At 37.2% G+C, this 16,814-nt stretch overlaps 1 protein-coding gene across 1 annotated transcript; it reads right to left on the bottom strand.

Annotated features, from left to right (window-relative positions):
• Positions 1-1,094: 1,094 nt before the first annotated feature.
• Positions 1,095-13,250, bottom strand: AREG (amphiregulin). The gene is made up of 5 exons (XM_015831490.1): positions 12,996-13,250; positions 11,322-11,504; positions 5,122-5,308; positions 3,586-3,744; positions 1,095-1,182 (listed from the first exon to the last, which is right to left on the bottom strand). The coding sequence occupies exons 1-5, from the start codon at positions 13,045-13,047 to the stop codon at positions 1,095-1,097; spliced, it is 669 nt and encodes a 222-aa protein (XP_015686976.1). The 5' UTR covers positions 13,048-13,250.
• Positions 13,251-16,814: the final 3,564 nt, after the last annotated feature.

The following is a 16,814-nucleotide window of genomic DNA, read 5'->3' as shown; positions in this document are numbered from 1 at the left end:
TGTATAAAATTATAAAATTATCAAGCCACTCAGCTGTGTGAACATACTATATTCAATAAAAAGCACATTTATGATAATAGAAATCTCTGTGCTTACATATTAACAGGTAACAAACTCTAAAAATATGGTATTTATGTATGTTATAACTTGAATTATGAAAATGATTTATTTCTGAACTAATCTAATTTTTGACATCCATCTCAACCAAGAACTTTTTGCAAAACTTGTCAGAATTCCAGCTGGCAGGATAGACAATTATTGGATGCAGTTATCAGTCAGTCGGGTAGAGAGTTTGTTTTTTTAAGCCTCAGGAGAGTTGTACATTTGATGACTTATCAAGTATCTTTGCAATTATAGTGCCTGATTGTGTAGCTTCTACAATTTTTCAGAAAATGCTCTATGTTACACATATAGGAAAGACCTATTTGTATCCAAAGTAAGGCCCTTATGCCTCTCATGAAGCTCATCTCCAAGAAGGTGGAATAATTGATAGGGATACTAGGCAAGTAGAGTACAGGTAGTGCTCAACTTACAGCTGCTTGTTTAGTGATAGCTGGTATAATTTGAAGTTACAATGGCAGTGAAAAAAGTGACTTATGACCATTTTTCACACCGACGACCATTGCAACACCCCCATAGTCATGTGATCAAACTCAGAGGCCTGGCAACTGGCTCATATTTATGACGGTTGCAGTGTCCTGGAGTCATGTGGGACAAAATTCACTTAACTACTGTCTCACTTAGCAACATAAATTTTGGGCTCACTTGTGGTTGTAAGTTGAGGATTACCTGTAATAAAAAGAGTATATTTCTGTATTTCACACTTGAAATATGTCCATACAGTAGTATTAGAAAATAGCAGGTTCATGCTAAAAGATAATGACTTTCATTGGATGAGTTTTAAAAAGTAACAAGATTTCTGTTTTGGATATCTTGTATGGATATCTGTAGTTCAGTCACTAAATTATGTCAGCTGTAACACATAGCCTCATAATATGACAGAGCATTGATAAAGAAAAAACAAATAGCTATAAACTTCTGGAGTTGGGAGAATAGTGTAAGATATAGTTAAAATAATCCTTACCTTCATTTTTTTAGACATTACTACTGGGAATTCCATTTTCTTTTTTGAGATTTCTCCTTTCCTCAATTTCATTATAGTTAGTGCATTTTTTTCTTACCCTGAATAATAAAAACACCAATCTCCATCACTTTGTGGAATTATTTTGCATTTACATTGTTCAAGGACAAAATGATTTTAAATTATAGGCATGGTAAAGAAAAACTGTGACATATCAGGTTCCCTGCTCCATTTAATTTTTTTCATTTGTGAGTCACCAAGTCAACATGATACAAAGCTTTTGAATGAGCAAACCTCATCTAACCATGCAACTACTGTTATTACAATAGTCTGTCAACATTTCAAATGTTCCTCAAAGTCTAAAAATTGGGGGGGGGGCATCTATTTTGGATATAAAAGAGTTTGGCATGTTTAACAAGCAAAAGAAACAGTAGATCATTCTTTCTCTAAGAAACCCCAAACAAACCAGACATTAAATTTGCAAGAATTAAAATAGATTAAAGTTTCAGAATTTCTGCATAAATAGAATGGTACGTCCAGTTGAACAATGGGAGGAGCAGTTTCCTACCTATGGCCCTGTAATTTAGATTTCAAATGATCAATAGGTTCCAAAAAAGCCTTGCAATGACACAATGCTATCACCTGAGGAGAACATTTTTGTTCCAATGTTTCACAATTTTGGGACTTCAAGAAATTTAAGGGAATGGAAGCATTTTATTTCTGCAGGACCTCACATTCCCATCCCCCATCTTTAGCATTTTTACCTTAAAGTCATACTTTAATGGCAAAATTGGGAATTCGGGGTGGTGGTAGGGAAGTTCAGCAGCACAGAACCAAAGCTTCCAAACTGTAATGACCAGTTTACATCGGAATCTAAGTCAAAATTATTTATTAAATGTTAAGATAGGCAATGTGTTACATGCATAATATTGTCACAAGGCCAGCATTTAGATGATAATGATGATTATTATGGATATACAACTCTATTTAAGGAATTCAGGACAAGGATAGGGTGGAGACTGGATTACTGTGTGTGCCACAAATTGCTAAAAAATAGGCTACAGTTTGAGCAAAATGTTAACACAAAGGATTGGGAAAAGGAGGCAACTGGGGAAAGGAAGTGATACAGGTTCAGTGCAGTATAGTTCCTCTTAGGATGAGAGCTGTGCAGGGGTGGAGAAATGATAGGGGCCAAATCCTTGCCACTGCAATTGTCACCAGATGAATGTTTAATTGAGATGGAGATTTCCTCCATGAGCTATAGGTTACAAGTATCATTGTGTGTGTCTGTGTATGTACAAACACACAAACATACAGTGGTCATAGTTCTGCAGTATGGAAACTTAGTTTATGTGGTCCTTGATATGAAATCTACAGGACCTCACAGGAAGTAGCTCAGTAACAGACTTTACATGATGGTGGAATGGGGAACCTGACTGATGTGCTGTTAAGATCAGTAGCAGTAGATAGCAGCTAAAACATTATTTCACAGGAGTGAAACTTAAAGCAATAAGCATTTGCTAATGGTCCCAAACATAAAGCTCAGTTAAATAAGATTAAACAGTGCTGAAATTTCACTTTTCTCCTGCCACTGAATTCTGTTACAGGACTATTTTTCCACAGTAAAACACAACAGCCAAAAACACAACAGCCTTAATTTATTAATTATTTGAAATAATTTTGGAAGTCACCAATCTACCATTTATTGTACCTTAATTAGGCTTGTCTGATACATTTACTTCATAGGGCTAGATCCAAACTAGTCATAGCTAGAGTAAACACTCTGAAATAATTAAACTTAAATGTTAAGTTTCATCAATTTCAAGCTTAATATATCTCATAAAATCAAAAGGATACACTAGCTGTTTCCATTGCTCATTTCTTATTGACTTAATGAGATAATCACCTGTCAAATATAGTTTAGTCTCCAGGATTATGATATGCTGAATTTCAGTGTGTCCATACTGGTCTGTCTGCTTACACTATTCATTATTTTATGATGTTCCTAATGGCTCTTGGAGGTAAAGTGAGGTAAATACTGCTCTACAAAATTGGCCCAATGTATTACTCCATATAATTAAAGTTAAGGATAGAGAAATAAAACTGAACTCAGTTTCGCATTTTTCCAATTTACATTTTTGTATCCTATTTCTGACTCAACCTACATATGTACTTTGATGTACATTTTCTCTAAAATACTATTTTTTGTGAAAGGTTTCTTAATATATATATTATAGCACATACTTTTCACTCGAGTGTACTGCAATATTCACAAAATGGAGTCACCAGTGTATGAATATAGTCACCATGTTTCATAAATGTATATTTAGAAAATATCAATTAGCACCAAAAATCCTAATTCTGGCAAGCAAGTTTACAAAACTTTAGTATTTTGTTGCTGAGTACATTAAGTATCACAGATATCTATCAGTCATTTTGCCACTATTTTATTACTTTTATTATTTTCCTTGGTTTAACTAGGGGGTTTAAATAACTTGACTTACTGTTCAGTGATGATAATTATAATGATGGCAAAACTGACCACCGCAAAGAAAATTGATGCTACCACAACTTCTATTTTTAAGACACTAGTTTCATTATTGGTCCTTTTTGTCTTCAAAAATTGTTCCACACAACGTTCACCAAAGTAATCTGGGTGGCATCTGAAAGTAAATCATGAAAATGCACAATTATTTTGTGCATCACTGCTAGTCTAAACCTTTTTGAAAACTGAAATGATGTTCAAAGTATCTCCAGGTACATCCACTGTATTCCGCTGCTTAATTCCCTCTGTGTTAGTTTCAAATTCAAACAATAGTTTCAATTCTTGATAATTTTGGTGGAAAGCATCAGGAAAGGCAGCTTCATTTTCATATGAGGCCATAATGCAACAACTCCAAGATCTTTTATGCATATAGTGGGACATTTTAGCTGACTCGGGGATATAGGTAGTCCTTGACTTATAACTGGCCACTTAATGACCATTTGAAATTATGATGGGCCCGGAATAAGAGTTTTGTAGCCACTTAGGCCATTGTAAAATGTCACACACACACACACACACACACTGCAGTCACATGACTGCATTTTGAGTATTTGGCAACTGATTTGCCTTTACAATCCATTGCAGTATTCCATGATTATGTGACATGATTTGTACCTTTTTTGCTAGTTTCTGGGGGGGAAAAGCCCATTCAGAAGAATAGGTTTGCTCTTACGACCGTGGTGCTCAATTAACCATCATGGATTTACTTAATTACCACAGTGATTTGCTTAACAATCACTGCAAAAATGTTGTAAAATCAGGCCCAGTCACATGGGTGTATCAGCTTACAACCGTAATGACTTACAACTGGAAATCCTGTCCCAATTGCGGTCATAAGTCGAGGACTACCTGTAGTAATATAACAACAGGAGCATTTCAGCTACAGAATAGTGCATGGAGCTTACGGATGTTAGTTCTCCTCCCCCCTACCCAAAAAATCCGGAAACTTGGTTCTGTCATTGGCATACGTTCGTTGGGCTTCTAGAGGTCTTTGATTTGCCCCTGAGGAACAAGAGGTTCTGGGAAAATCACAGAAATTCACTTCATGAGGTATATGCCATTCATCTGAGCAAAGGTCTAGCTAGCAGCACTCATCTCCAGATTCCTGAACTTTCATTGCAGCTCACTCGGTGATAAACTTCATTTGTTGCACTGTCATAAACCATAGTTTACAGCCATAAATGCCTGCTGCACATAACTCATCATACACCAACCAAAAAAATTACACCTTGTGAATTCAATCCAGATTAATGGAGGATATATACATTCAGGCAATATAGTGACCAGAGCCACTATATTAATTTTTATTTATGCTTCCAGAACATTGGTGGTTAGGGAATTACGGTAATATTTTTAGCAGATCCATATATTCTGTTTCATCACTCTATTAATAACTCTGTGAGAGAATAATACTTTCAAGTGCCATCTATGGTAACATATTAGTTATCAAAGTAGAGATACCAACAGTTTTATCAACATTTGCGATTTAACTTACGTGCAAACAGGTATTAGAAATTGTTCGATGTATCTGCATTCACCATGAACACAAAAACCTTTATATTTTCCTTCGCATGGAGTTTTAATTTTCCTTTTAGTTTTCTTCTCATTTCCTTTTCTTTTGGGTTTGTTAGGGTTCTTTTTTCCACCATCTAAATTTGCTGGATTCTTAATGGGTGATTTCTCTGTAAAAATATTAATTATATTTAATTTCTGCAGAGACACAGTGTGCTATTGTGATCAAAATGCTGGTCTAAGAGAAGGAGGACCTAGGTTATAGCAATCCCTGAGGCACAGAAACCACCTGAGTGACCTTGAGCCTTTCCGCCCAAAGGAGCAGAAAGCTGCCTGATAAACAAAACCCTTGTTGCAAATGCCCACTGACAGCTTCACTGTAAAAACTAGGTGAGCACTGTGCAAAAACAAGTGGACCCTGCATGAGGGAAACATGCCAAGAAAAACAACAAACTAAACTGGCATCTGTCTTTGCTGCAGTGAACTCACCGGAAAACATCCACTAGCCTTATTATATAAGTAACTCAAAGAAAGGGGCTTGGATTGGCTGAGAGATGGAGGAAAGATTTTAATCTCAGATAGCTATTGTTCTAATCATAATAATACTTTGATTGCAAATACAGTTATAAAGCTGTCATAATTGCAACCAAGCATATATATATACACACAATGGCTATGTTCATCTGTAGTGGTTATTTGTCATGAAAATCCATAAATTTTAATCAACTCTGGGATTTACCTTAAACAGTCCTAGGTTTGTATTTATTGGCCCGTAATGAACCATTAGCCCCATTAGCTATTTTATGCAAACACTGTAGCCTAGTAAAAGTAGTTGTCCACCCTCATCTACAAAGTTACAACTTGGAGCTCCTCTACAACATTTATCTTAAACGCAGTGAGTCAGTGTGGTTGGGGATAGCAGTCTTCTTTGCTATTGGTTTTCTTCCCTAGGATGCTGGACCACGATCAGCAGTGACCATGGTTTGTAGAAAGCTCATGGAATAGCAGGCATTTCCAGAAGAAAATGAATGGGAATCTGCATTCCCAAAATGACTTCTATGTGTGAAGACATATTGCCAGAACCATTGCTAATGATTAACTGGGTTAAGCATATTATGCAACTATGGTTTGTGCCAGTAATTCTACTGCAACAAGAAAACAAATTCAAGAAAACATGCAGTTTTCTACATGCTAAAGTCAATTTGCTATTCTAGTCAGTGAAATATCATGTTCTCATAATTAGAAGCAAGAGTTAGCTATATCTCTGGAGTGAACAAGAATAAGAAGAATTCATTGATGATCTTGATAAAAATAAATATTTAAGTAAAGTTTTGGTTTGGTGCAATTATTTCACATTTTTAAAAATTTCAAAAGCAGGAAAGAGAAATGGGATTTGTAATAACTTTTGTTTTTCTAAATGTAATTAAAGTCAGTGTGCAAAATATTTTAATATAGTCAGTCTTTTCTTATTTCTCTGTGCAATAAAGTCAAAATTAATAATATAAACACTACTGCTCAGCAATAAGATAAATTAAATAGACATTTAACAATTGTAATGAGGTGTGGTAATATGGTTAACCCCAAAGATATTTGCATTTCAGAGGGGTTTAAAAAATCAGAGTAGATAATTATGTGGTTTTAGACAGGGTTTCACAATGATCTGCCTATTCAAAAATGCATATTGTGGGATTGAGACTATGATTTGCAATGGATTTCTCATTTCTAATCAACATAAACAGTCTAAATGAATTATTCATCTCTCCCTGACATGATTCCACTTACAGGTAGGGTATAGTCAATTCTCTAGCTCAAAGGTGATTTGAAATCATAATGAAACATCTTCTGGTTTTGTTTAATAGCCTTTAATGTTAAAGCTTTATGGCCAACTCACAACACTAGCTACATTCACATGCAGCAGAACTCTAACATTTTGATGATTCTTGGTTATTATATATTGGTACCACATACCAACCTTGTGGTCCCATTTGGCTTTTCCCATCAGCAGGAGTGGTTAAACTACAAGGGGCAAGCAACCCGAGGGCCTCCTGATGTTTTGGACTTGAAATCCCAAGAGGCCTGCATGGCCAATGGTAAGGATTGTGGAGGTTGTAGTTCAAAACATCTGGGGACTCCAGGTTGTCTCCTCTAGCTTATCAAGTTGCTTGAACAGGTTCTCAAGGACATACAACCCTTGTCTTGGAAGAGGCATATTGGGTCAAAAACCTTAGTGAGTTTTTATCTCAGTTATTTTAACCCAGCTTCCCCACATCTAATACCCTCAAGATGTATTAAATTGTAACTCCAGTGTAACTACTGGGGAATGATGGGAACTTGCTGTTACTCAACTGGAGGGCATATAAAGGCTGATTAAGCTCTTTCTATAATAGAAGGACCTAAATAAGAGAGAACGAGTCAGGAACTCATGAATAATACACCAGAATTCTCCCTCATTACATATGAGCATAATCACAAAGTTGTAAGCTTGAATCCATTTTTCCCAAGTAATCCAAAGTAACATGGAATGATTTTTTCCCCAGTTTTATTTTCATAGCAGCCCTTTATGTTATATCTGACTTAGAGAGCATGATTGATCCGATATGTGTCAAAAATGTATTCTGTGAAGGAGGCATTTTCTTATTTGCAGTTTGTCAGGAACAGGTCTGGCAACCCAAGAGCTCCTTCCTGATCATACAGCCTCTGCTTATTATGCTCTAGCCCAAAAATGTGAAGGGTTGTGCCAAACCTTCTTGTTCTAGAAAAGAATCTGTTTTTCTATTTAAATTACCACATCAATAAAGTCTGTAAACACCATACATAACTCTTTATAACTTCTTTCTGGGAAGGAAGTCAACTAACCTGTGATCAGATGTACATCTAGGGAAGAACTATGGTTAATTTGTCATCCTAAAATAAATGATACTAATTCCTTGTTAAAACTTTATTCTACATGAATAAGATAACTAAACTAACCTATTCAACAAAAATATTTACTTGAGTTAATGTCCATGGTTTAAAAAGTGTGATGCAAATATTTGTTTATACATCATTTTTCTTAAGCGCCCATCTCCAACCTTTTATCATCAATAAAATTAAATTAAAATCAGAATAATGTAGGATTAAAGGCTTTAAAATTTTGAAAAATTATAAAAAATTCAGAAGATGAAGAATTCCAAGACTGGGGAGTAACAGTTTTTAATACAAACAGGAAAGGGACATTTCGCATGGGGCCAGTCAACCCCATGGTTGTGTGGGCCTTGGGTTAACCACATTTTGACTCCATTATGTTATTGTAATTAAAATCCATATCATTTTTCTCTTGCATTTTGTCTGACAAATACTTATTGGGCAACATTAATATTTTTATCCACAACTGCTTTAGGCTAGAGATGTACATTGATCCTAAGAATTCTGAGTGTTTTCACTGCCTGTTCTTCTGTCCATGTTCACGGGTATCCTAAGCATGACTGAGAAGTAATAATGATGCTTGTGGCACTCACCCAGTGAATGCACAACAAATAACATAGCAAACCAGGGCCATCTGTGGTTTGCTACCCCCTCTCCTTTTTGGCTGATATCTCAAAAATCTTGGTACACTAATTGATACTTCCTGTTCCTTTTTCAGTTTTTGCAATCAATACTGAACATCTGTGAATAGAATGGGGGAAAGCTAATGTTTCCCCTTGTTTCTAAAACAGAGGTAAAAAACAAAGACGAAGCAGTTGGAAATGCTACTCCAGAACCAGCTCTGCTAAAACTACTGTAGCGCAACCAACATAAACATGCAATTATTAACTCAAATGATTTATAAGAAAGATATTCAATTTGACTCAATTAGAAAAAAATGTTTATGAGCCAAATACTTTGAAGCTTAAATACATTGGCTTAGGAAATATGAGTATATATTAATGACAATAAATTATATTCATATTCCTAAGAAATAATATTTGATTGAATTTCTGATTTTCTACATTCTGATAAATTGATCCAATCTGATTTTAATATCTAAACTCTAATTTTGTCATTCACATTAAGTATCCATCAATAAGTCCAAAGAGAAAATATGCCTTTTTCTTATGGAAATGGAAAAAATGGAAAAAAGTCCATTTTATTATGAATATTCCTTCTTAATATTGCAAATGAAAGCCCAAATAAAGTAGAATGGAATGGCTGATACTAAACTACTTCAAAAGAAATATAAATCAGAAAAAGATTAATTCCCCCTAAAGTTATATCAGAGGAAATAAATTCAGGTTTTATTTTGAACATGTCTCAAAATTAAATTTATTTTTATTGACATATTTTATTTGTTTGTTAAATTTATTTGGGACCCATCTCACTGTGGGGCTACTCTGGCAGCTTACAAGAATAAAATGGAAGAATTGATAAAATTGTAAACATGACAATAGTAAAGTAATGAAACAATACAAATAAACAATGAAAGTACAACAATATGAATTAAAGATGGTTGGATGGGGGGCAGGAAGTGCAGGCAGGAGGTGGGGTCAGTTAATTAGTCCAATAACCACCTCCAGTGAGGTTCTCTCCCATAGGGTCCCCAGGCCAACTGGCAGACCCGCATCTTCAGATCCTTCCAGAAGGACAGAAAGATGGGGGCAACCTCATGGTGGGAGGAAGAATTAAAATGTTCTGCAGAACCAGCGTTACAGCAGAGAAGTTTCCTTTATATGATTTATGCACCTCTTTGTTTTGCTGGCAGATGCTTATCTCTTTCTAACTTGGAGCCGTAGTGGCAAAGTGGTTAGAATGCAGTATTGCAGGCTGATTTTGCTGACTGCCAGAGTTCGATTCTCACCAGCTCAAGGTTAACTCAGCCTTCCCTCTTTCCAAGGTCGGTAAAACAAACACCCAGATTGTTGGGGGCAATATGCTGACTCTGTAAACTGCTTAAAGTACTATGAAACGGTATATAAGTCTAAGTGCTATTGCTAGTGCTATTATGATTTTGAAGAATCAAAATAAACAATATAGTAATATTAAAAAGACTTGTTTTATGTCTTCAAATTTCCATTCACTCCAATACATATTACATGGGGGTTTGGACAAAGTATGTTTATAGTGCAGGTTGGATAATCTAATACAATATAGATTATTTAAAAACAGAAGATTATATTTCATTTCAGTATTCCATTGTTTGTTTGTTTTTTGAAGATTTAAATCTCAAGGCGACAGTAAAATCCATTTATTTCTTCCTCAGTAAATAAGCTTCATTTTGGTCAAAAAGCAATTTTTACTACAGTGAGAAGTTGAAACCTGCATGGTGAACACAGTAATTGTATACTATTAACTATTTGTAAAAAAAACAACAACAACGTTCTGGGATTTTTAGCTTCACCAAAGTTTCTTGAAAGACATATTTTTTCAGAGCTTCTTGAAGCACATACTAAGTACCAAATACTAAAGTTCCCAGGATATCTTGAGAAAAATAGATTGGTTGTAACATTATCTTAAATTTATATTGTAGAGGTATGGTTGGGGTTCAGAAACCAACTTCATCCTTTCATCCAAAATGTACTTCTTTCTTACTAGTGTGAAGTCCTTGCCAATGATATATATGCTATAGAAGAATCTTCAAATTCTTGGAAAATGCTACCCAATCATTCAGATGATTAATATTATAATAATCGTTTAACAACAAACATGTGACTATTGATTTATTTAGAAAGGGGAAAAAAGAGACAAAAACCCAGCATTTTTCATAAAGACTCCATTGTGCAGATATAAGTTTATTAAATACCTTCTTAGACATATCCATTTTCTGGGATCCTTGGTGCTCTCTGAGCTTTGTGGCTTTCTTGCAGACATTTCATTACCAAACTAGATAACATCATCAATGCTCTGAGAAGCATGAAGTGCTCTGAGTTACCTAGTTTAGTAATGAAACATCTTCAAGAAAACCACCAAGTTCAGAGAGCATCAAGGACTCCACAGTTCAACCCTGGGCTATAAATATTCTCTTCCATGGTACATCCATTTTTATCCGCAATCCATTTTATCTGGATTGCATGGATAAAAATAAAGAATAGGGTTCTACAAGAGTAAATTCTAAGAAAGGCCTTGCCTTATTAGAAGAAACAAAGCAACAGCTCTTTATAAAAATTGCATTGGTGCCTCAGTCCCAAATGAGAGGAACATGATGGGCAAGCACTCCATATTTTAACCTACCTCTTCCTGCATCATTCACAAGGAACTGAGATTCTCTCACTTCCTTCACATTATCTTTAGCCTCTTCAGCCTCAACTCCTGATGATAATCGATCAGTGGAAGATATGTTGAATGTGTTGAAGTTGGGCATGCTTTGCTCATCTTTTGTCACATTTAGCCCTGATCCAGAAGCATGCTGGTAGACTGTGGAAGAGAAATGAAAGAAATGGATACCATTCTACCCAGTCAGGCAAAACTAGCAGAGAGGTGTTTATCTGAAAATTACACTTGGCAGCTATTGCACATGTAGTTACTCTTATTCCCACAGTGAGTCATTCAGAAAACAGCTCTCAGTTTTTCTAATGTGAATTTGTTTAGATTTGCCCCAGAACTTTAAAATTACCTGGCCAACTTCCAGGTTATTGCATTCCATTAACCAGAATCTAAGCAACTGTTTTTAAAGAAATATCAATCTCCTACAGTGAGTACTAACCTGAACTAAACATATACTTTTAACAAAAACCACTTCGGAGAACATAGAATTGAGTGGCAATCATGATCGCCAGAGGATTCATCCATTTCCCCCCACCCCACCCCACCCATCTTGGAAATGTGAAGTGCTGGCTGTAGTTCTGCACTAATATCCTCAGAGAGGATATTATTTTTCTCAGAGAGATTAATCAGTCAAATAGGCATCTTTGCACAGGAACAAATTATATTACACAATGGATTTGACCACACAAATACCCAGTCATTCTGATTTAAAGTTTGCAACATGCTTTATCCTTTTCTAAAATCATAATCTAAAATCATTCAGTATTTAAAATTCCTCTAGATATGAAATTACCATTTAAAACCTGAAGACTCACTAAGAATCACTTTGAATTAAGCTCCATTCAACACTGTGGGGTGTAAACAATGCCTCTTAATTCAAATCCTGCTTCAGACAATATGTTCTCATCACCCTGATTTCTTTAAAGTAGAGGAAAATAAGAGTGCATTCTTTTGTGATTTAATTTGTGGAAAATAAACAAGAAGCATCCGCAGCAAAAAAATATTGTTATTGCAAAACCTACAAGGGTACAAGGAAACTTAGGCAGGATCAGACCGAGAGAGAGCTGGGTTGTAATTCCGCATTCAGCAAAAAGATCTCCAACTTTGTGACTTAGCCAAGCTGTTCTTAAGAGGATCCTTGCGCCATAAGGTGAAAGAGAGAAATGGGAAGTATGGAAACGGGAGGTAAAATAAAGATAAACTCAATAGACCGAATAACAAATACAGCAACGAGATTTTTAGGATAGTTTCAATGAGGCTCCCATCGCACCTAAGCGACTTTTCAAATACCTAAAACGACACAGACAAATTGAGAAGTGGGGAAGAGAGAAGAAGTTGGCAGAAAACGAAGAAGGTACTCCCTCCCCCCTCCCCCGCCGCTGCGCCTCAGCCTTTCGGGCGCCTCCTATTTCCAAACCGCAGTGTAGTTCCACCATAACTTTCCGAGAGTGAAAAAACCGGAGAAAGCGGCCCAATTCAGAAAACTGTAGCGAGCTACGGTCCTAATCCCAGCAACGCACCACTCTCCAAATCCCGAGGTCAAGCGCCCTCGGTGTGGCCGCCGAAGCTTTGCGCCCCCTCTGCCCCGCCTCTCGACAGGGTCCGCCGCTCGCTCGCTCGCTCGCCTATCCGCCCACTCACCTGGACTCTGGAGCAGCGGGAGGAGGAGGAGGAGAAAGAGCGGGGCACGCATTGAGGGGAAAGGAGCGTCCTCGGGGACCAGTTTGCCTAGCAAAGAGTGGGCGAAAAGCGCGCTGAAGCGGTTGAGGAGGACTCCCTTGGCGCCTGGCGTATTTTAAGCTCGGAGAGGCGAGACACTCCATACCCATAGAGCGAGGGATATATATGCAGTGCCGCCGCCACCACTGAGAGGCCAGCAGCCAGGCAGGGCGGTCAGATGAAGCTCGACGTCAGCCGGGTGGGGAAGGAAACAGGTGCGCCTCGGGTCAGTAGACATCACCCAGTTGCGTGTGGCGCAAAGAACGAGCAGGTCGCGGAGGCGGACCGGCAGCGGCAAGATGGAAAGCCGTCGGATGAGTCAGCTAGGGTCACGCTCTTTACTTGTAGTCTCGAACGGCTGTAGACGTCTTCTCAGGTATACAGAAGTGGAAGATCGACTAGATGAGACCCAGGGAGCTGAAGGATAAGGCCGTTCAGTAGCCCTTTTGTGTTCAGAATGGATTGTCATGGGACTTGGGGAGATTCCAGCCACATTTTTCTTTCCAGGCATTTTTTCCTCTAGCATTGTGGAAACAGTAACTCTGTTTTAAAACTTGGCAATTTTAAGATGCATAGACTTTAGCTCCCAGAATTCCCCATGCAGCCCTGTAGCTCAAGAAGCAATCTGAAATGACTAAAAAAGTGGAAGGAAGAAATTCCCCATCTTCACATTATTTCCCTGTGGGAGGCAGCTGCACTGTAGTTGAGGATCACATCATACTTTTCATCATCCACTGCATAGTAGCATAAGATATGTTCTGAGTTGCACCTAACCATGGTACAACTATAGCCTGGTAATATCATTGGCTGCCTTGTCAGGATGCTGCCCTCATCTCTCTAGTCTATGAACGAGACAGACCATAATAACCTTTATCTGGCCCAAGGATAGCCATGAGTATAAAAAATGGCCTAATTGCAACTGCCAGTTTGATTTTTGTGCCTCCCCATCAGGATATCCCTGGCTGCAACATTAAAATAATGTTTTCCCCATATTATGAAACTATCCAAAGGCAGCATGAAGGTGTGTAAAACCTGTCAGGTTTTGTCATATGCAAGCTCTACCTGGGCACTACAGGTACTGGAAAGAGACAACTGAGCTAAGATAAGAACTGGCAATGGGGGCAGCAAATGTCATTCTGGTATATTTTTGATGCTGATGGGCTCAAGGTTGACTCAGCCTTCCATCCTTCTGAGGTTGGTAAAATGAGGACCCAGATTGTTGGGGGCATTATGCTGACTCTGTAAACCACTTAGAGAGGGCTGTAAAGCACTGTGAAGCAATATATAAGTCTATGTGCTGTTGCTATTTTCTTCCAGTTCTGTAGGCAGTACTGTAACTTGACAAAGAAAAAAGACCCATAGTATTAGTATTTGAAGCACATGCAATTTAGCATTTATAATTTATAAATGACCATGATAGCTTTTGATGCTGTTGACACATATACATCTCGCAAAGAGTGTCCCTGAAGTTGGACGCAATTGCCTAAGTACAGTAGCTGCTTCCAATGTTACAAGACTTATTTTGACTATTGGAAGATTTATTTAGTTTATTTAGTTCCACCACTCAAGGTTCTTCGTTTCTTTTGCTATCCTGACGCCTCAATTCTTACACATTTTTATTTGAAAATAAGCACCACTTAATATTATTTCTTAGACATAGGAAATACAAATGTGTGTTTTGTGTGCATATGTGTGTGTGTGTGTGTAAAAATTGTAAAGTGAAAATAATGGGCATCTATATCTAATAGCATAATGGCTGGTCATCCTCTAATTCTAACTCTTTATACATTCAAGATGTAACAATGCTATATTGAGCATCAGGATACAAGCAAACAATGTGATTCCAGCAACATGCCTATGTGCCAAGGTCAGGTTTATTTGACATTGCTCCCATTTTCTGCTGTTTCTTTGATAGTCCTTTTATGTATATTAGGTTCCTTCTCTTTCTGTTTCTGTTCCATCCTTGTCTTAGACTTCAACTGGGCCCTTATAGTTGACCCCCCTATCTTAGTTCCTTCTTGACTCTTATTTTTTGAGTCCAATCTTCATTGAGTGGAAAATCTGTAGCACCTTGTCACAGGTTCCTTTATGTATACATGTTAATGAGCTCCAAAACTCCAAGAGAGCCAACCCAACCCCACCTGGCCTCTGGGCTACACACCTGCGAGTGTTCAAAGGCTAGAACTCACAGTTTACTATACCACTCTTCCCCTATTCTACTACAACTTCTGTTCTTCCACTATTTCTCTTTATGAAGCCTATTTCTAGAGAACAGTAACTCTTCCATTTGCCTGTGTTGTTGAAGGCTGTTTGAGTTTCCCCAAACTAACACAAATTGCCTTCCCTCACATTAAGACCAGGCAGCCCCCAACTGCCTCTCTACTCAGCCTTTATAGAAACACATGTGCTGGACTGGTTAAGGGAGAGGTCTTAAAAGGACAGGGCACCAGCAGACCAGATCCTAGCCATTTTGCAGGCAATCTCATAATCCCTTAATCTAGTCCCTGGCTTTTGTCTCCAAATAACTTCCTTGAGTTTGGTTGGATGTCTGGTGACAATGTAGATATAAAGTCCATCCCAAAAAGAACGCCCTATTGTTTTGTTCTTGAAACTTTCCATCACCTTTCCTTGAGGTTAACGAGAATGGCTACAGACACTTGATGCATACAAAATGGCTTTCATTTCTTTCCTGGCTGGGAAAGATTCATTTTAGTAACCCTAGAAAGTCCAGCCAAAATAGACAGAATAAGCAGGAGCTTCACTTATATGAGGCATCTTTCTCTTTTCCATTCCTCCTGTGTCATTTTCCTCTAGATATAGGTTACCACATTTTCTTGACCTATAAATGGAAACACTAAATTTGTGAAGGGGAGGGATCAAAGATCTAGGATGAACTGATGCCATATTTGTTATTGTGTGTGTTTTGAATTTTCAAAGCAGCATTAATCTTCTGTCAAAGTAGGCATTAATATACTGCATTTATTTATCAAGCTTAACCTATTACTTTTCAGCCTAGGGCTTTGACATACTCAAATAAAATGTAAAAAATAAATAAAATAAAATGTAACAGACTTTGTTTGGTCAGATCCTGGTCAGTTAAATTGGTGGCTAAGAACAAAAAGAGAATTCTAGTGTAATAATAATTCTATATCTCTGGAATGCAAAGTAAGCAGAGTATATCTTTCATGCACAATTTGCCAAGGTTTTGGCAACAGAGGGTGGCTAGTTGCAATCTAGAGTCATTAAATTAGGGTGAACTAGATCAGAATAAAAACATAAGTATGTACTATTGCAAACAAAAGAACTGAATTGTAAAATGGCTTCAATTTTGTTAAATCAAGGAAATATAATTAATAGTGATTTTGAGTACTCTTCATAAGATAATCATATGTTTCTGTTTTTGTTCACGTTTCAGTTATATTTCAGGAGGGTCCAAATTCTTTAGTAAGTTTATTAGCTGTCAAGGAGCCATGGCCAAGCTGTTGCTGTAAAACATCTCCATATAAATGTTGACTTTAGGCTGGCATTCTTACAGTACAGTTCTTTGATGTAAGAATTCTTTCTAAGGGCTATTGTCAAATACTTGGTGATTGAGGCAAGCAGCAGGGATGACGGGACATCCCTGCCTCATTCACCTTCAGAACTGAACAATAGAAACTGCTGATTATTAACCTTCACCATATGGTTTTAATAGTAACTTGTTCCAGGACAACAAATGGCACATAGCTTCTTTTTTAATAA

This window comes from Protobothrops mucrosquamatus, unplaced genomic scaffold (genome assembly GCF_001527695.2).
Source record: "Protobothrops mucrosquamatus isolate PMUCROS unplaced genomic scaffold, P.Mucros_1.0 scaffold_257, whole genome shotgun sequence".
NCBI lineage: Eukaryota > Metazoa > Chordata > Lepidosauria > Squamata > Viperidae > Protobothrops > Protobothrops mucrosquamatus.
This window is presented reverse-complemented; position numbering and strand designations above follow the sequence as displayed.